Genomic DNA, 21,692 nt, shown 5'->3' with positions numbered 1-21,692 from the left:
CATGTGTTTGATTTTCAAATATAATGCCAATTTTTACAACCTGGTAATATTTAGAGTAACAAAACAGAGTGGTTCATAAATCAGATACCAAAAGATTATGAAATATCAAAGCCTTGCAAGAAATACAGAAGGCACTGACTGGGAAATACATTGTTCCTATAACCAAAGATTACAGAGTAGATATAGATGGAGTTACAGATTTATTTATAGCATCAAATTCATGAAACAATTGTGTACATGTCTAGTCTAATTTCTGTGAATGTTAGTGTGCATGTATAAGTGAGTGTTAGCACGAGTGTGTATGTATAAGTGAGTGGTAGCATGAGTGTGTACGTATAAATGTGTGGTAGCATGAGTGTGTATGTATAAATGTGTGGTAGCATGAGTGTGTATGTATAAATGTGTGGTAGCATGAGTGTGTATGTATAAATGTGTGGTAGCATGAGTGTGTACGTATAAATGTGTGGTAGCATGAGTGTGTACGTATAAATGTGTGGTAGCATGAGTGTGTACGTATAAATGTGTGGTAGCACGAGTGTGTAAGTATAAATGTGTGGTAGCATGGGTGTGTACGTATAAATGTGTGGTAGCATGAGTGTGTACGTATAAATGTGTGGTAGCATGAGTGTGTACGTATAAATGTGTGGTAGCACGAGTGTGTAAGTATAAATGTGTGGTAGCATGGGTGTGTACGTATAAATGTGTGGTAGCATGAGTGTGTATGTATAAGTGTGTGGTTGTGTATATGTTGTGTATGGATTTCCTTCCCCTGGGCCAGAAGGTACCAGCCCTCCCTTGCATGTTACACACAGTAACCCACTGGCATTACAAGGTACTTCGACTCTCCTGGAGACTTGTACACCATCTAAAGAAGATGTGGCTTCCCAAATTACAGTATTCTGTCGTCTATGAGTCGATGGGGGTTAAAGCACTATGCAGATATTGTTACAAAATATGAAGAGATTCTACATTGATGTTTTGTTTGAAAAAACAATCTTCATTTATGTATCAAACAATAGATGTGTCATACAGCTAAACAAACATTATACTGAAATTACATGGTGCACCTCACTCCCGTCGATACACCTACACAGAAACTCCTGGCTTCTTAAATCTCTTAATAAACTGCCAGAAGTCCCGGGCACATTAAAAAATAATAGTTCCACAAAGCATATGAACGCACTTACAATTCTGGGCTACGATGGACCCTGCACACAAACTGACCTATGATCGAGGTTTAAAAGTTACGTATAAACCTTGACTGAGGAGATTAACACAGCAAAATCCTGTATCCCTTTTTGGACTAAGACTGTTAAGAGTATGAGTAAATTACCCATTAATGCTAACTTATCTATGTCTCCTCCAGGTAATACAGGCAATGTTGTATTTTCTTTGCACAAGTAAAATATCTTCTACATGCACATATATAGGAACATTATTTGAATAGAGGTGACAATTTAGAATATCATCACCTCTTGGCAAGCAGTGGGTTTCATAAGGGTCATTTTAAGAACCATTTGCTTGCAACTATTAGGGAGTTGATGTAATATGATGTTTGTGGGGGTAATCTTTAAAGTTTCAGGATCAGCTCCTATATAAAAATCCAAGTTCATTAATAAACATAGAAGTTTACTTAGCACTCTGGCGAGCTGATCACTCACAATTTTTTAATCTTGCACCTTAGTTTATTAGCGTATGTGGGAATTTGGAAACAAACCAGTGATACAGTTATCTTACATAATAGGATTCTGCCCCACCGGGGAAAGTGAATAAAAAATGAAATCATGCTAAGGATTTTGGGTATTAGACAGAGAATACTTTTTCAAGTAAAGTTTCGGCCTAGAAGACACAAAATAATGGCCCTGGAGCCCAGATGATAAGATCCAAGACCATTTTATTAATGGTTTCTGCAGACAGTGTATGTAGGATATGACATCATAGTTTAGGGACTTATGTCACTAGAACTGGACACTTAATAAAAAAACAAAAACAAAGATTATTCTGCCACAGTTTATAAAAGGTAACCCTAACTGGTTATATTGGTTTACCATATTTATATATTTTTTCAGTGTGTAAGCAATATAAATAAATAGATAAATATCTTACCTCAGTTGTGAAACATTAAATAATTTTTGCCACAAGAATAGCATATGCCTACAAGTGATGAGTGCCTCTTCTGGTCCTTTGTGTACCCATTCCAGTTTGAGTTTGGTGAACAAGATGCTACAGTAGACAACAAAACAAGAATGGGAAAGCAAATAAGTCCTCTTTTTCTACAAATAAGGTACAAAAAGGCAGAAACCTTACACAGACAATAAAACACAAAGAATAAGACATCATTTAAATTCGCTTTATGTGTCCTAGTTTTGTTTAGCCATTAAATAAATACATTATTTATTTTACATACATATATAATAGGAAATTATTATATTATAAAATAGTTTTCATTGGTCTTTAAACAGAACTACAGATAAAATCAAAATGGGATGATGAAAATCAGACTTATCCAAGGCTTCTTATATAAAATTCCCTTGTTTTCTCAGAAATATTAATCCCCTAATCCCTATAGATGATAAAAGTATTTTCAGGAATGTTTATGCTGTGCTACTGAGTATTTTACCTTCCTAAAAAGGACAGCATTTTGAAGCACCTGTCATCTAAAAAAAACCTCACATTAATCAGTACCATATCAAAAAAAAGATGCATAGGTAGTGTATAAACCAAACCGATGACCCAGCAATCAGGCTTGAGCAGATGGCAACCTCCGATGAAGTAAGCTTCGACTTACTTAATAAAATAGTTTTTTGGGGGTTTCCTGCTTCTGCAAACAGTTAAAAATGTTTAATATGCCATACAAACATTTTCAAAATACTTGCACTAAAAGGTGCTCATTCACTTTATGTCCATTCTGCTTGGGAGATGATGTGTTCCAACATGCATTTGGCATCCCACTACAAGGGGGCAAAGACAGATGAGGGCATAAGTACATTTAAGAAGCCCTCTCTACCTAACATGGTACCAGGGCAATAAGTAGGGCTCTTGGTGCCTGGGGCCATGTTCAGTGATGGAATTCCCACCTCGCGTTGACATCATATCTGCTTCTGGGAGTAAATGGAGGCAAATGGCATTGTTGGCAGGTAGTTCAAACAGGTCCCCCACCTTTCCGTGCCTGGGGCAGCTGCCACACCATGGAGGCTACAGGTTACAGATTTCTATAGCATGTCTGAAATAAATCTAGACATATGCCTTGTCTACCCTATGAAGAATTAGGTTGTGATTTCCATTACTGTGGGACTTGTTATGGTGGCGGCAGTCTTCTATGTATTACATAGTATTAAACTCACATACGCCTAACTCATTTGATTTTAAACTCTATGAAAGTGGTGGAGGAATATTTATACATTTACACACATCGCACAGACACCGAAGGCTAAAATAGGCAAGAGTGAAGCAAGCACTGTTTGTAAATAGGAAACCATTTGTATGCAACGTGCAATAATTCAAAAATATAACTGTGTGTTATTATTTTAAATATAATGTCAATGAGTGGAGACATTAGCAATTTGATCTATCGTAGAACCAACTATTTTCAAACCTGGTTTGGATTTAGTCATCTGGATGCTGCATTGATACCCAATATTTTTTTATACGGCAATTAAGGTCCAAAACTAAGCTCATTAAAACTGGCTCTTATTCCAAAAGTAAGATGCTTGAAAATGATATGTGCTCTTCATTTAAACAGGAGCAACTGATAATTCCACCGCTAAATAATTAAAGGGGAAATAAAGGGAATACATTTCATTCTTCATGCATGAATTCCTTCCAGTGATCTCATAGGGCAAGTTACTGAACCTAATAAAAAGCTGTCAGATGCTTCCTGGATCATCCTCTCTCTGTCAAACCTCTCCTTGTACATCTCGCAATTCATTTATCTGCTGGGAACAGGTCCAGCTTCTCCGAGCACGTGCCAATGCAGTCAAAGTCCTTGCCTACAATGTATGCTGACAATGTATAAGGGAAAAGTGATGTTTTCCAAGACATTTTTACATCACTGCTGGTTGAGGATGAATGTCAGCGGGCTTTCGACTAAATAGTAATCACATGAGATAGAGCAGAGTATATGCGGTTCTTGTTCTAACTTCTCCAGGTGTAATAGAACAGTGGTGAATAGGAGATTGCAGACAATACAATAAAACTTTCATTGGTCAAAAATGTTTTGTTCCAGGGCATGATCTTTTTAAAGATTTGACAAGTAGGGGAAAGTAAAGGGACACTCCAGCCATCAGATGCCCTTTAATGCATGGTCCCTATTAATCTTTGTGTGATCCGCAATGTCCCCATATGCATTAGCCCTGAAACAGATGTATTCTTGCACATGATCTGCCCACCTCCAGTTAGCTCCAACGCTGGCTCAAATGAGCGACATGGGCTGGGGTCTGTTCACTGGGAAAAACGTATCTGCCACTGATTGACTGCTACAAGCGGCCGATTGATGGAACGAACAGACAAATCATGGGCTGCCAGGTGACTTTTTAAAATTTATTTTCATTTTGTGTGTGGCAGAATAGATAGGTGTATTTTGATTTAGAGGCTCAAGTAGTGTTACTAGAACAGAATATTCCGAGCCCAGTTAATCTTTGGGACAGAAATATGAGGATACTGACTGTGAGATCCATTCAGAAAAACAGTGAACCAGTGGTTATTTCAGAAAACTGTCCTTCGGATTAGTATTCCACTAATTATTAAGGACAGTGGCATTGATAACGATGAACAATTAGGCCTAGTCAGTACCCTAAGTGAATGGAGTGGAGTCTAAGTCTAGCTTTACGCAAAACAAGAAAATGTATAAAAGTGACTTCATACCTCCCATGACTGCGTCTGCTAAATCCAGGAATCAGTAATACTTAAACTTCTTGAACATGCTCAGAAGCAATGCAACGTAAGTCATTGAATTGGCAGCCAACCACATTTATGCAAGGAAAACATCAACATTTAGATAAAATACATGAGACTGGCTTAACATACATGGTGGGGAAATGATTTAAAAGCTTGTTAATGGATAATTGTCAATAATAGATTTTCTCCCTATAATTGGTCAATACAGTTTTATGTCAGACTAAATGAATTACATTCTATTAAGAGGTAAGCAAAAATTTATATCAGGGTGCCTCAGTGGTTATGGTTAAATTAGATTTTGCTACAGGTCTACATAAAAAGTTACTGTACAAATTGGAAGAGATGTGCCTTAGGCAATATTGATTGCCCTGGATTGGAAACTGCCTTAAAGACAAGAGATCAGAGAGTTGTTGTTAACAAAAAATTCAAAGGTGGAGAATTTCTAATTAATGTATTTATTAATGATCTTGCAGTGAGCATTGAAATCCATCTAAATAAATTAGGTAAAGTAACAGACTGATTTATTTATTTTCATGTAAGAAGATTGGAGAATGTGCCAAGCTGCAGATGAGATTTAACATTGACAAATGCAAGGTTATGCATTTTGGGAAACAATAAATATGCACATTATACCTTAAATACGGCTGCATTGGGGGAATAATTAAAACATTTTAGAAGAATTGTAGACAATAAGTGTGTAAATTGCACTGCAGGGGACAGTAACATATTCTGATGTATGAAAAAGGGTTGTGACTCACAGGAGGCAAATATAATTTTGTCTCTGTATAACTCAAAATTAACATTCCAATTTTTTAAAGATATTTTTTTAAGAAAAATTATACCATGGAACTGTTAAGAGCAGAGAGGGGCTACAAAGTTATTAATGAGGATGGAACACCTGAGATATGAAAAAAAATGAATATATGAAAAATGAATATACAGGTTATAGTGACCTGACTGGCTATAGCTTCTTTGTCCAGTGGGAAATCAGATTGCCATATTGGGGTCAGGAAGGATTATCCCCTCTTTTTAAAATGCACTCATGGATATCATTTTAATGTTGGGTTTTAACCTTCTTCTTAATCATCAGTGGGGTTGAACTTGATGGACATATACTATGTTACCATGGCTACTGCTACTGCCATTGATTTCAAGGAGGTTTGATTTCGGGATGCTTCCTGCTTTCGGTAGAGGCACCTTACTTACCAAGTACTATAACACACATTCATGTTTGGTGAAGTAAACGGTCCCTTCAATTATAAGCGTTGAAATTCTATAGAATGTGCTGTTCACTTGTTTTATGAAGACATTTGCAATCATTAAATGCTTTGTAGAATGTGCCAGCCATGGCTTCAACAAGACATCTGCTATTACAGATATCGAGCTCTTATTCCCAAAGGACTGTTTTTATCAGTTGTAACACAATCAAGTTCTTTGCAAATGGTTTAGGATCAACTTAAAAGGAAGGGAATAAAGCAAGTTTTCTGGCACATTAAATTTTCAATATAATAGGGATGTGTTTAAATCCTTAATTAAGCTACCAAGGATTCTTGCTTATCCAGTAGTCTAGGAATCAGTAGCACGATTGACACAACCGATGCACTTGTTTTAATCTACTGCTGATCTGTTTGCACAGCTTTATGAAAATTCTCGTCAGCCTCTTGAGATGTTCACCCTTCAGCAGGATGCTTAAAATGCGACAGCACTCGCTGTTAGCAAGAATGACTTCTGCGTGGCTGGATGTTCCACTTAATTATCACTCCAAAACAAATATGGCTGCAGTCTAAATTCTTAATTCCCTTTTCAAACACAAGAAAGTTGCAGCATATAATAATTTTCAATCGACAGTGTAGTTTTTGTCTTTGAAGGTCACCTTCCGAAAATCACAAAATGGTTCTTTGTGTCCTACTTTCCTAGAGCTAAAGGGAAGACTACAGATGTGGGTCTGAAAGAAATGAAGCCCAAAAGAGATGACAGGCTAGCTTTAATTCATACAGAAAGAAATAAGATTTCTACTTGTATGGAGCACACAATGTATTTCATTATTGCACCATAGAGCTTTTCTAACACTTTTGAAATCATCATGAGATGACATGGAAATCCAGTCAGGTATTCCAGCCTCAGACTGGGGCTAGATTCAAATACAACAGAAAATTCTATCTCCACTCATTGATTGCTAATTCTTCCATGGACTATGATAGGAAAGTAATGAAAAAATGATATGGTTTATCTCATGTAACATATCTTAGCTTCACAGTTTTATTTTTTTTGCCAGGTTTAAATTATTCACTTTACAGGACTTACAGAATACTTTAATATTCACTATTGTTTCAGGAGGGTGCTTGAGACACTACAGTGTCCCTTTAAAATGTTATATTCTGTAAGTTTTCTATTTGCTTAAACAAAACTGGTTAAAAGTGTCTCTGAAGAGTAGAGGAATTGTAAAATGGTGGTGGTTGTAGTAGGAAGGTATTGACGCAAAGTTGTGACCAAGACATGCCTGGAAATCTGTAGTTGAGCAGGAGGCTCGTTACCAAGTTCTAGTACTAGTCTCCAGACTCCTAGTGACCAGATGAAGATAGTAGAGCTTAGTTTTGGACCATTTCCAATGTTTTCTGTCAGTTTCCCAGCTAATTCCAATAATAACCCCACCAACCCACCCAAGTTACATCTCATCCTGAAACTGCAGATGGAGAGAGGAGCTCTGCTGAAATGTTACATGTAGCTTTCTCCTTGGGTACTAGAACCAAAATGGTGCATAAGATTGCCTACACCTGCCCCCCCAGTAAAATACATCTGCCCAAAGGCTTTTGTACAAAAGCCATTTAGAGAACAAGAATGGACTACGGAATTTTGAGAATATGGACATTTAACTACCGGAATTAAAATACGTATGGGGTAATACTAAACATGTCTTTACCATCTAATCAGTGTACCAAAGAAATGGACAGAATACTTTTGCTGACCGCACCAAATTAAACACTTCCATCCAGCATTTTCATTTGCCTTTATATATATATATATATATATATATACTCCATAAAAGCTGTACTGGGATTAATAATGCACGTTATAGGTTCTAATACCCTTTAATATGCCACCATATGACTATAAACACTTATTAGTCCATCACTAGATAGTTTTAAACTGGGGGGGTGGGAGTAGGTGACACAGGCAACGTATTTGAATAATGATACAGGACTTACTAGCTGATTGTACTATATGAATACATGTTGTAAATAACAATGCAAATGAAATGTATAGTATGGGCTCAACTTCAGATTCCTTATCTAACATTGTTTCTTTTTTTTTGTAAGCATTCTAGATCTCAGCAGAATATGTCACCAAAAGCTGCAGTGTTCTGTCTGAAGTTGAGCTCAGCCCTTATCCCATCCTCCAGTTTCCAGCTGCACGGATTGACCTCAGACATACTGCAGCACTGCTGCAGGTCTAGCCAGCCAATCAGCAGCTACGGCCCCCTTTAGAAATGAAGCATTAATGCGGTGGGTTAGGAAAAAGGAAAAAAAAAAAGCAGGGAGCTCAGCACTTCTTAAGTGAAATGAAATGCAGCTCTAATTCAAATGTCTCCAGAAACGCCGGCACGTAATAATAGTTTTCCTCCTGAGTTAAATCCGGAAATGGCTGTAAATACTGTATATACAGTATGATTACTGCTATAATGACCTAAAACCAACAGTAATACATCTTATTAGAAAGATTATCTTTAAGGTGGCAGCAAATATTACTCGCTCAGCTGCTCCTATTCATGAGTACATGGTCTTAACCCTTTGACTGCCATCATGTTGTGCCACTGTGTTATTCAAAAGGAAGTGAAAACTAAGAAAAACTGCAGCTCTTTGATAAACAGCCATCGGTGCAAGAGCACACAGACAACTACATTGATGTAAATTATTTCATAGCTGTCAACAGTCCTGATTCACTTAAGACACTCCTGTATCACACTGACACTTAATTGCTTTTCTGAGTTCTGAAGATGTCTTGCTTGCTTGCTAGGCAAAATACACAGGGGCCACCACTAGACAGAACAATGGAAAAGGGTTGGATGGTAAGCACGGTAGGGTACGTTAATGTAATGTATTTCTGCCAATATAAATCAGGCCATGTATTAATCCATGTGATATCTCCAAACTTTACTGCATGAGAACACCAACAGCATCCGATATACACTTTTCCCGGCTCATGTCAGCATTGGTATCTCATCATCTTCATCGGGCAAGGGGTCCATGACTGGACAACTCTCTTGCTCCTAAGCATAGCCCTTCCAATGTTTCAATAATTCAAAATGTTAATGAAAAACATTTGAGATGCTCTTGCCCATTCTCAGATGAGGTTGTTTCAAACACACTGTCCAAGTTCTTATAAGCCCCCGCTCAGTTAGTCTTTGGACTTCTGAAGCCTCATTATACTATGGGAGAAAGGGCCAAAAACCTTCGGTAGTGCTTCATTCAAATATCACCAGGTCGGATTTGTTATTACCCAGTAAATACTGCAAATAAGGACATAGTTAAGATTCTGGTGAACTCAACATTTTGTAATTAGAATACTAACTTCTAAAATATTACATGGAATATATAATTTCATTTCCTGTAGAGAAATATCCTAGAGCATAAAGAATAATTGTCTATTACTATACCCCCCTATCCAGAAAGACATCATCATCACTTGTCTCCTGCCTGAGGCTCACGGATGATAAAATGTGCCACTTAGCTGTCACTGGAATCTGATCCAGGATCTTCCGCTCTAAAATGATTGTCATCGTTCTTCATTTATTCCATTTACTAAGAACTTTATATTTGTAAAATACCCAATGTGTTGCCATGGTAACTTTCAAAATCAGTCAACCTTGCCCAAGGAGTTAAAAAAGTGCCATTCTGTTCTGGTTGTGACAGGACAACAACAATTTAAAGGGAACCATGTTTTTATATATATATATATACCAAATTAGTTAAAGGGAGAAATCCATGGAAAGTGTTTTCTTTGAGCATTAAATACAGTGTAATACTCAGTGATGTAGTTTAGCATTGAAGCAAAGCTTGGGTTTATGTAAATGAAATGAGCTTCCATGACCTGCCATTGTAGGCAATCGTAATACTTTGGATAACTTTCCCTTTGAGTAAATTCGAGAAATTTGTGTCTGTCTGCGTGATTAATGCTCTTTACTGTTGACACAATCTAATTAATTTTTTTTCCGAATTTCCCTTTAAAAACAGGTTTAAAAATGCTTTCGAGTGAAAAATGAATTTTTTTTTGTATAGGGTTTTTTAAGGCTGTTATCCTGGTCCAGTCCACTAAATACAATTCTTATAATATTTACCGTACGGTAAAATTGTCTTAGTCTTATTCACTCAGAGGGGATCTAAGAGAGGATTAAGGGACTTTGTTAGCATAGGTAGGACTTCATTAAAAGATTTACATATAGAATCAGCTCAGGATGATTTCGAAATATATCCAAAATATCATATGACCGCCTAAAATGCGTAAGATCCTCAGATACAAACAAAGTTTATTAGTACGCTGCAAAACAAATCCTGACTCTCTTCTAGATCTCTTTAAAGGCAATTCCACAAAGAAACCAACGCCATGATTGATTACTCATTGAATAGATTTTACCATTTTTTGTTTCTAAGTGCACAAAGTATGGATGATAAAACGATTATATTTGCATGCGGCTGAAACAATCATGGATCTCATCCCCCCATTTAACCCAGTGGTATATACTAAATACGGAATGATTGGGCTGTTCTGTATTCTGTGCCTTGCAGCAGGTTGACAACTAAGAATTGTATCCTAGTTGTTGTAGTGATGATTGAGGTTTCTTGATTTATACCTTTTCAAATTAGATTTCAGATGTGACCTAATCCTTGTCATCACAATAGGGTAGAACAGCTACAATAGAATGAGCCTCCACACCCTCTTGCTCGGAAAAGGGTTAAAAGCTGTATACTCAGCTCCTGATTGGATGCGACCTCTCACTGTCGCTAGGGAAAGATACAGCCTATCAAGGTAGGAAATGTGTGTGTCGCTGCAGTGAGCTGAATGACATTATCTGCTGGAAATCCTTTAATTAGTTCTGTCTTCCTTCTATTTATATATTACTTAATACTATCATTAAGCAAATATGCCCCAAATCCTAACTCTACAGTTCTGTACACTAAACAAACACCAAATAAAACATTAACCAAAGAGATTAAGGCAAGCAATTTTCTATGTATTAAAAACCCATTTTATTTGTATACCATGAGAGCAATTTCCTGCGCTCTCGATCTGCGTGACTGTTCTTCCCCATTAAATTGAAGTTGCTGATTGTTGTTGATTGGTTCTGGCAGCCCTTATAAGGTTGGGGGAAGGGAAGTGAGAGAACTTCGGGACAGTAAATAGATTTTTGCTGGTTGTGTCACCTTTACCCACAGATCTCATCGTCCTAGAGATAAGGTTTTTAATCTAATTGTCGTCAACTATACCGGTCAAAAAAAAAAAGCACAGTGGGATAGCCCCTGTGGCACCGCTTGTGACGCGTCTCATGATTCCACTGCAAGCATTTACTAAATGAAATAATTCCCTTAATCAGGACAACTAAATATGATAGGGATCAACCGCCAGCACAATCCTTGGTAATTCCATGTGTATATATTCCCATCCAGGGAATTGCCAACGTCATCTGGCGGCCATAAAGGTAATGGGTAGAGTGCGGCTGGGTCAGGCCTAGGGCAGCATCCAAACAACATATGTCTCGGGCTATAGGACAGCAAACACAAACAGTTAATGAAAAGCTACATATCAGCTCATTCTAGATCCTTCAGTAAATGCGTGCCCTCTATCCACAATCTGATAAAGCCTTCTACAAATTTTCCCTCATCAACCAGCAATCCAAATCATCCATTTTAATGAGAAAAAGCACATTATAATCTTTTAAGGGACACCTGCTTCCTACCATCACGTGCATCTGCATTAAAAAAAAAACAGAATAATAAGACAATTTTACAGCACGGCTTAAGTAGTCTAATAAGGACAAGATGCATGCGCTAAAGAGGATGTTTCCATATTAAAACCTGCCAAAGATCGGCTGCTATGGAAACTCTGAAATGTACACGGCAATCGCAGGAGCCGTTATATGCAAGGCATCCGATATACAACAATTCATTATTATTAACGTAGCAAACATATTCCAGCAGGGACGCAATAAACTAATGGAGGGGTTATCCAGGCCAAAGACTTCTACAGCGAGCTCGGCCATATTTTTATGTATTAAATACTCTGGACAAGCAAACAGATGACATTAACACTATTCTGTAAATACACAACAGAATTAACATTCAAGGCATGCGCACAACACAAAAATTAACTGTCTTTTAACATTAAATTAACACCCTGACATATTTTGTGGTTTTTCAGATTAACATCAACAGGAAACTTGATTAAAAAATCTCAATGTTTGAGAGATTAAAAATCCTAAATCTATATATAGATATAAGTGCATTTGTGCAGCCAATCAGAGGCAAGAATTGAGATTTCACGTCTCTTTGGCTGCGTAGAGTCGAGACAACCTCACTCTCGGCACTCCCTGCAGTGTGTAGGATTTCTGTAACGTGGATTAGGTGATCCAGAGGACCCAGACGCTGACTGGTTATTTTTATCATGTAAAACAAACTGCCCAAGTAGTGAGAAGATGTCACCGGCGCGTATCGAATGTACCCATCTACAGCAGAGCTATAACTTACAAGGGGGGCTGCGCTCTGCTGTAATATGAGGGGACTGTAAGAGATCTGGATTGGTGTGATCTATGGACTGTCAGGACTGTAATAAATAATGTCAGGCTGAAGGAGAGGAGTGTAATAGATTATCTGGTATGCACTAAACCAATTCCTTAACAGACAAGGTCAAATGATGCTATATTAAGATACAGCTGTATCCCCGACTTCAAAGTCTTTATAACTCTTCACAATTTTGTACTTTTTTAATTCCGAGCAGGACTGTTTTTTTTTGTTTTTTTTTACACATACTGCCTTAAATGTATTTTATTTCTCCGTCTGAATGAAGACATTGGATCCTACCCAAACCCTCCTTTATACACTTGTTTTCCAAACCCCATGTCCTCTGCTACCCAACGAGTTGGCTTTATTACGCAGAACTATCCGGAGACCGCGAAATGCAGCAGCGGCAGTGCTTACAAATGTCCGCTCGGTTTGACATCGCATTCTGCCCTCTTCAACTCATCTATCAACAAGCTTGCAAGCAGATCCCTCTTTACCAACTGTATCAACTGTTTTGTCACACCCTTTGAATGTATGTATAGTAGGAAGCGCTGCGGAAATAGTTAACACTATATAAAACAAATAAATAATAATACAAATTAAAGCCCTCAACTGGTTAACAAAATCAGTTGTAAAATAAATACAACGTATGCCTTCTTTACCCTAACGTATGAGCTGCTTTCTTGGTGTAGCAGCACCTTCAAACAAAAACTGGATATTTGCGTTATAATCATACCTGGGAACTCTCCTGGTTTGACCCGGAGATTGCAGGGTGAAGCATCTCTTCTCCGGGTCAAGACCAGAATCCTCCGGGTCATTTTCCCTTGAAATTGACGACAGGGAACCTCCACCAATGTCAGCGGGACCTCCCCTTGATGTCAGGGGACCGCCCACTGACATCAGTGGGCAGTCCTGGCCGCATCCCACAAGGGAAGGCTCCGGGTATCCGGGGGCCAAAAATTCCCAGGTATGGCTATAATAGAGTTTCATATTTAGAGAAATAACTGGCATTTTAGCTAAAATGAATTCCTCCATTCTTCTTAGGTTGGAATGTTCTCTGGTAACTAATATCGGAACGTCAGTATAGATTTGGGGGTATTTTAATGCTCAGGATGCAAATAGTGCGCTTGTCGGTTACCGCTGAGCTATCCGCAAAAGGCCTCATCAATTTGACAGACACAAAGGATATTCTATGTGTGCATAATAACCTGCACACTGGTACCTCACACATACGACACGTTACAACTCAATATATACGTGGAAAAGCAACAGTTCTTACAAATAAAAGAAAAGCTGCTGAAAAAACCCTTTTACTGCTTTAGGTGAATGTTCTTTTCTTCACTTTCTAGTAACCAGGCCACCAGACTCACTTTAGATTATAAATATATATACAGTGTACTGTGTATATATATATATATATATATATATATATATATATATATATATACCTTAATATATATCTGAAGGCTTACAGTGCTCTCCAATATGTATTATTATAAACCATGTTCTGTACAAGTCTGGTGTGAACAGAGACGTCTTAAGAGGCCTCTCTCTTTCTGCTACTAATGTAGCAAACTTTATAAACTAGAAATACACAGAAGTAAAACGTCACTTAAAAACATGAAAAATACCAGTGCCTCAAATATATACCAAAGTGATATGGTGCACTTCAATAGAAAATAATAGTTGGATCCCAGTCCAAGTTGCTTCCAATTGCCTCAAATTGCTTCCCCCTTCCCGATTTTGGTTGTTTTTTCATCTTTTTAATGTAGTATCCCTCCTGTAGCAACTGAAAGAAATCAAATCGCTGTGTCAACAAGCTGGGGGAAGCACAGAACTGTTGGTTGCTATGTATGTGATAAATACCTAAGACGGCCATATTGGATGACGTCACAAAGTCTTGTAAGACCCAGAAGGCGGAAGCGATTTGAGGCAATTGGAAGCAACTTGGACTGGGATCGGAACACAATATGAAGGTCAACTACCGGATACGCCTGGAGGAAGCTCATACTATAAAGCGAAACGCATTGCGTTAAGGAAGTTACAATTTTTAATTATTACTTTCTATTGTTATCGTGTCCATTTCTTGTGTACATATTTCTGGCTACACCTTTGGAGCTGCGGACGGTACAAGACCTACACGTAAGATTTACTAGTGATTAAATCAATGGTTTTAAGATAACCCTCAACTTGATGAAGAGTGTCTTGCACTCCAATTTAAATGTGAGTGCACTGGAGTGTTCTATTTAAAGGGCCATACACCATTTTTTGTTCTTTTATGTTTATGTCCTTATATCTTTGATATCTATAACATATAACTGTGTAAACTATTATTTTCTATTGAAGTGCACCATATAACTTGTTTGTTACTTTTATGTTGTTTCCCTTTTTGGGAATATCTTCCAGTAAAATAAAGTCTTCTTTAACCAACAGTAACTTTGGTAACATAATTTCATAATGTAACAAATGTAACAAACACCACTCTGCTGACCTGAAGTTTTCAGGATACTCCACGGCAGTCATGTTGATAATGTCGATGGCATGTTGGTACTGTTTTTGTGCCGACAATAGGAGGGCCAGCAAATGAAGGCAGTTGATATCATCCTTGTATAATTTCAACACTTCTTGCAGGTGCTCAATGGCATCTGATATCTGAAATAAATAAGACATTTTTAGAGTAACGGAAGGCAGCTATACAACACATTTCATTTCTAAATTTAGCTTTGCGGTTTAAATAGCAGTTTTAGACAGTGGCTGCTAGAATTAAAACATTCCCTTAAGCCTTTGTCATTATAGAAGCCCATAGTGCATTGATCTCATCTTCTTGTCCGAAGGGTCAACTCTAGGCTAGCATAGCCTCCAGCCCTATGTATTATTACAGGATGACATGGTGAGCATCACACATTGTATATACATACTCCCTATATAACACAACATGTTCACACTCCCTGCCTATATTCCTAATGCCTTCGGAAGGGTAAAGTAGCACTTTGGTATGGTCTGGCTTATTTACAATGGGAGACCTGCCTCTGTATGTAAAAACTCAGATAAGATTAAAAAAATGGTGAACTAGTAACCATTTCTTATCAGGTAACTGGAGATGACAAGACAGCCCTGGCACTTTAAGGCCATCCTCCGTGTAGGACGTAGGTGATGCCTATGCCTGGATATAAGAGAAGAGGTGCTTCCTTTTTAATTCCCAATTGCCCCACCTTAGGGATAGTAACTACATTTGTATGTTGGTTGGGTGTGTGGCTCTTGTCTTATAAAATGATATTTTTGGGATCAGGATACCCCCTCACACACATAAAGATACACCAAACTTCATACTGGATAAAATGTAGGTTGGATTTCGCAGCAGAAAATGAAACCGACAAGAAAGACTGTATTTTACCCCAATTATACAATTAATGTTGAATCATTAAATATCATTCCACCCGCGGACATCCCAAAATCACATTACAATTATCATCAGAGACCCTTCTTAAGGGGTAGATCACATCATCGAGTTCTAGTAACAGAAAAAAAATCCAGCCCAGCAACAATCTTCAATTAAAATGTGACTTACACTGCGCCAGCCTGACAGGTGACATTTCAAAGCAGAAGCATATTTACAAAGCCAGAGAAGCATCTTGTTAACTTGCTACTGAGGTATTACGATGGATTGCTTTATAATACTATTTTTTAAAGAAAAGAATACATTATTTTGTTATTTGCAATTCTATTGCCTGCTATTGCTGAGGTGTTCCTGAAATATACGCGTCCAGTTATAATAATATGATAATTATCGTGTCTTTTCAACATACCGTATTTGCTTGATTATAAGACGACCCTGATTATAAGACGACCCCCCAAAATCAAAATATTAATTTAGGAAAAAAACAAAAAGCCTGAATATAAGACTACCCTATAGGAAAAAAGTTTTACTAGTAAATATGAATTCATGTAAACCAATTTTCATATTTAATAAAAGCTATGATTGAGAAAAATATATTTTTTATTTCCTTTTATTTGCCAACCTGCCCCCCCCCAGTTATGCACATCTGCCCCCAGGCTTGCTACTCTGCCCCCAGAAATGCCTTATACCCCCCTATTTGCCACTCTTCCCCATGATGTGCCTTTTAACCCTCTATATGCCACTCTGCCTCCAGAAATGTCTTATACCCTCCTATATGCCACTGTGCCCCATGATATGCCTTTTAACCCCCTATATGCCCCTCTGCCCCATGACATCCCTTATACCCCTATATGCCACTCTAGCATATAGGGGGTTAAAAGGCATATCATGGGGCTGAGTGGCATATAGGGGGTTAAAATGCATATATATATATATATATATATATATATATATACTGCTAACAGCAATCACACTCCTATCATGCCAAGGCAGCCAGTACATGCTGGAACCTGGGGATGTTAGAAGTGTGATTACAGCCTCCCTATGCCATGCTACCACCCCCACCCCCCTTACACATCCATGCTATCCCACACACACACTCATTCACAAACATTTAAATACTCATTCATTCCATTAATCACACATACACACACACGTTCAAACCCCCCACCCCTCCACCCCCTTACCTGAACTGCAGATCTCCCACTCGCAGACTTCTGCAGGGGCCCAGCTGTGCGAGCAACTTCTCTGGCCCCGCCCCCAGAGGAAGGAGGGGGGAGGAAGAGTTATGTGAGGAGTTATGTGCTTCCTTCCTGTTCTCCTGCAGCTAACAGCAGAGACGCTGCTCGCGATCAAAGCCCGGTAAGCATCACGGCCCCAGCAGAATGAGGTCTGATTAGAAGACGACCTCGATTATAAGACGAGGGGTATTTTTCAGAGCATTTGCTCTGGAAAAAACCTCGTCTTATAATCGAGCAAATACGGTATTTCAGCTAATCTTAAAAACTCATGTTTAATATTAGGTCAAAGGACTGAAATTAGAAGTAATGTCGTTCTTCCAGGACTATATTGAGCACTAATCAAGAAACACTAGGTGGAAATCATAGCCTTGAGGATTTATTAGAAAAACTAGCAATGTCAAAAATTGCCTCGGGCCCCTCCGACTTCACAAGCAACATGTCCCACAGTACAACATTTGTGGTTGTGGCTTGTATGTGCCATCTTTGCCCCCAAACAGCATGCCTGCGCCATCTTTCCCCACAAACAGCATGTCTGTGCCACCTTTGTCCCTGAACAGCTTGTCAGTGCCAGGTTTGTCCCGAAACTGCTTGTCAGCACCAACAGTTTGCCTGTGCCATCTTTCCCCCCCAAACAGCCTGACTGTGCTATCCTTGTCCCAGAACAACTTGTCTGTGCCATCTTTTCCCCAGCTTGTCAGTGCCTCCAGATTGTCTGTGCTATCTTCCTCACCAAACAGCTTGTCAGTGCCCCCAAACAGCTTATCTGTACCATCATTGTCACCAAACAGCTTGTCAGTGCTCCCAAACAGCTTGTCTGTGCCATCTTTGCCCCTAAAACACTTACACATTTATGCTGCCACACAAACACCTTCACATTCATGTTAACATACTTACATTCATACATATACCCTCTCGCACCCCCTTACTTTTACCTGCAGCTTTCTCTCTGACACTTCCACACAGTGCGAGCAGCCTTGCTTTTAACGCAGGGTCACGTAGCGTGAACTCACTGCCTTTGTGCTTCTCCTGGGCCAGTTCAAAATTGTTGAGGCACGGTCCAGCCCTTTTTGAATTTGGACTTGCCCATGGGAAGCAGAAAGGCAGTGGTGTCACATTAAGTGACCCCGCGGTAAAAGCGAGGCTGCTCAAACAGTGTGCAAAACAATTAATTAAAATCACAAGTGTAAGCGAATGAATAAGTAAATAATATGAAGGACATTATAATATAGTATTTTAATTCTTAAAAAGAAATATTTTTGGACATTTTTCTATTTATATATATCTCTGGATAATTTTTAATTTTTTTTTTACTATATTCCTTTTTTAATTTGTTTTTTTTTTATTTTCTTTTATTATAGTTTACTAATCACATTGTGATTAGAAAGCTGGGCTCCATCGACTTGCATGGTTGAATGCATTACACCAACACCAAACGAAGAAAGTGACTTTGCTTTATAAGCACATTTGGTTAAATAAAAACGTATCTGTACCTCGCAGAAGAAGAAAAAAAAACAAAATATGTAAATAAGTGTATGTGAGTCTCATTTATTCAAATTAGTGACCATTATCACACTCTGAATTTAAGCCTCTTGACTTGCGTGTTGCCAAATCAAATTTTCAATAAACCTTCTTTGTGCCAAAAGTTTATGTAAGTCTCCCCCTCTTTCAGGTCTAGTAACCAACTCAATCCCCTGGCACTGAAGGGCATTAACCCATTAACGATGCAGCCAAAATGCCTGCCTCCTGGTGTATATAATTCAAATGTTCTTTCATCCTGATTTTTATGGGGCGACTGGTAATGTATTGTTTGTGACAACTTAAACAAGTTATTAAGTGAGTCACTGATGAACTATTGCAATTAATATGATGATACATATCATAGCTTTTCCCTGTTACGGTGAAACAAACACGTATAGAAATACACATATGTGAACAGATGCAAACATTGTAGCCACATTTACAATTGCCAATAGTAGAAAGCCCAGTTGTGCCCTTTCGATCCTTCTTTTTACCAAAGTCACTTGGGGACACCATATTGCCAAATGTCCTGTCTCTTTGCCTTGAACATCTACACCTTCTCTCCACTAGTGACTTAAAAAGGGGATCTGAAAAAAATTGATTTAAAAAATGTTTATGGATAATTTGACAGATTTGCATATGCTCTCAGGTAGAAGTGAATTACACTTGCTTGGAGTTCCTGTCTCTGCCCTGTGTCTTGTTATATATATTTTATTATGGAGTAAGGAATGCCTATCAATCCTATCCACAATATTTTTGGCTTTCTTGATATTAATAATGGGATAACCCCTCTCCACTAAGCATTGTGTAAGCGCTTTAGCTTGAATCTGATATTCGGCATCTTTTTTTTAAGCGTATATATTCCCCTTTTGCTTTAGCTTTCTGCAAATGATTTGGATGCCATGATGTAGTACGTAGAACGGTATTACCTAGGTGGGGCTTAAAATAGTGTCTGTTTCAATCGTTCGTTCTGACCAGAAAGAGATTCACAAATAATGAATGTGAATTTTAAATTAAATTTATTCAATTTAAGAAAATTGACAAACTGAACTACCTGATTCTTGTCCCGGGCAAAATAAATATGTATCTGTATAACGATAATATAGAATGATCTCCGATATAAAGGCATTAATGATGTGGGAGGCATCCCACAAACCCCTAAAAAGATTGGCACAGGAGGGGCACATTTGGCCCCCATGGCAGGCCCACATCTTCAGTGCTACTACCAGTACCAAGCACACAGATATGGTTTTCACTTTATCCACCGCAAGATGGCTTCATGGCGCACACATTAAGTATCTCTTACTATAGAAACCTTCTTATCTACCACCCTGTCAGTAACGTAGAAAATAACATGTATGACTAGCAGCATCCTAATCCCGAGTAACTTTCAGGGTTAATCGTTAAAAGATTCCATCAATACACTACACAAAAAGTTAATTTATTTAAACATTAGGGCGGCACCAATCAGGATGCGGTTAATGAATTTTATGTACCCCTCAGGGAACTTCATTTTCTTCTTCCCGATTGTAGGCGCCATCTTCTTTTTGGGTGCCATGTTATTGCCCTGCAGGATTCTATTAATGTATCTGATTTGGTGCTCACAGAATGTAACACGTATCAGTCTAACTCGCTCCATCTCCGAAGTGACAGGACCTGGAAGGAAACTCCAATGTTTTTCATTTCAAATTTAACCCCTAAGGGTGTAAGGAATTTTAGCACTTTCGCTATCTTGTTTTCAGGAAAATCACCTCCTCCCTCATTTAAAAATTATAGATTGTTTCTTTCAGGACAAGTGGTGCTTTCCTTTAAAATCCTTACATATATAGATAAACCTTAATCATTTAGTATGATTTTTTTAAACTGGGAAAAATTAAATGAATCAAGTTTTACTTAGCGATGCGAATGAATGTATATTTTAGGCATTTGTCCTTATTTTGGAAACACCTCATACACCATGATATGTCATGGATTTCAGTCATAGACATCCATGTTAAAACATCCACTTTTTGTATTTATGTTTTTACCTTAAATCTATGAATCTTCACTAAGTAATGTGCCTTTAACCCTCACAACCATTTAATCTAAAAGAAAAAGGGGAAGAATGAGCCCTTTAGGGTAAAAAATATGCACAAAGACTGCTGATCGCTCTGTAAGAGAACCATCGGGCAGCAATAAAAGTCAGATTTCTTTAAGAAATGGCCGTGAACTCACTACAGTATCGCTGTATCCTCTGTTCAAGGAGGAACATAAGGAGAACTCTTGAAAGGGCCAGCTGGGAGTAAGCTGTTGGGGTTTTCTAAACTGCTAAAGCAACTTTATAGAACCTAGAACAAGAAGTGTCTGAAATTCTTTCTGCTCCTCATTCATCAATGTTCGCCTGATTGGACCTCAACAGATTGGTGGATTAATTACCGCTAAAGTATAAATTAATACCGCAAGCAGATCATTTCAGAAGATTTCAAGGACTGTTATGTCTGGAGCAAACAGCTGGACGTCATTGGAAGGTGACAACTGAGGTGCTACTGGATGTGGCAGACAGAATATTTTGAGCAGTAACAAGTATCTAATGTACGCTAATTTGTCCTGCTGCTAATATAAGCTCAAACAACAGATCGGGATATACAATATATTTGAGTAAATAATATTACCGAAAATGTCCTAAATTGGTCGTGATGAGACGCTGACTTTTCTGTTTTGCACAGGAGTGGGCTATCTATGCGACCATAGTCATTCTACAGGTATACCCAAAATGACTGTACTCTATATATATAGCTTAACGTAAAGATTTACGACAGGGAAAACAAGCACAAAGTTTTTTGATTTCCACTTCTGAAACCATGGGAAATACCATTGTATTCTCCAATA

At 38.1% G+C, this 21,692-nt stretch overlaps 1 protein-coding gene across 2 annotated transcripts in view; it reads right to left on the bottom strand.

Moving 5' to 3' along the window:
• Positions 1-21,692, bottom strand: part of TTC7A (tetratricopeptide repeat domain 7A) — a 114,450-nt gene that overhangs the window by 32,138 nt on the left and 60,620 nt on the right. For both annotated transcript variants that reach the window (XM_053459271.1, XM_053459272.1), the window contains exons 15-16: positions 15,160-15,320; positions 2,107-2,223 (exon numbers count right to left, since the gene is read on the bottom strand). In XM_053459271.1, the coding sequence (XP_053315246.1) occupies positions 2,107-2,223; positions 15,160-15,320 (278 nt within the window). The remainder of the gene's footprint in view (positions 1-2,106; positions 2,224-15,159; positions 15,321-21,692) is intronic.

The sequence above is a fragment of the Spea bombifrons genome, chromosome 3 (genome assembly GCF_027358695.1).
Source record: "Spea bombifrons isolate aSpeBom1 chromosome 3, aSpeBom1.2.pri, whole genome shotgun sequence".
In the NCBI taxonomy this organism is placed as follows: domain Eukaryota; kingdom Metazoa; phylum Chordata; class Amphibia; order Anura; family Pelobatidae; genus Spea; species Spea bombifrons.
Note: the sequence above shows the minus strand (reverse complement) of the source record. Positions and strands in the feature narration are given on the sequence as shown.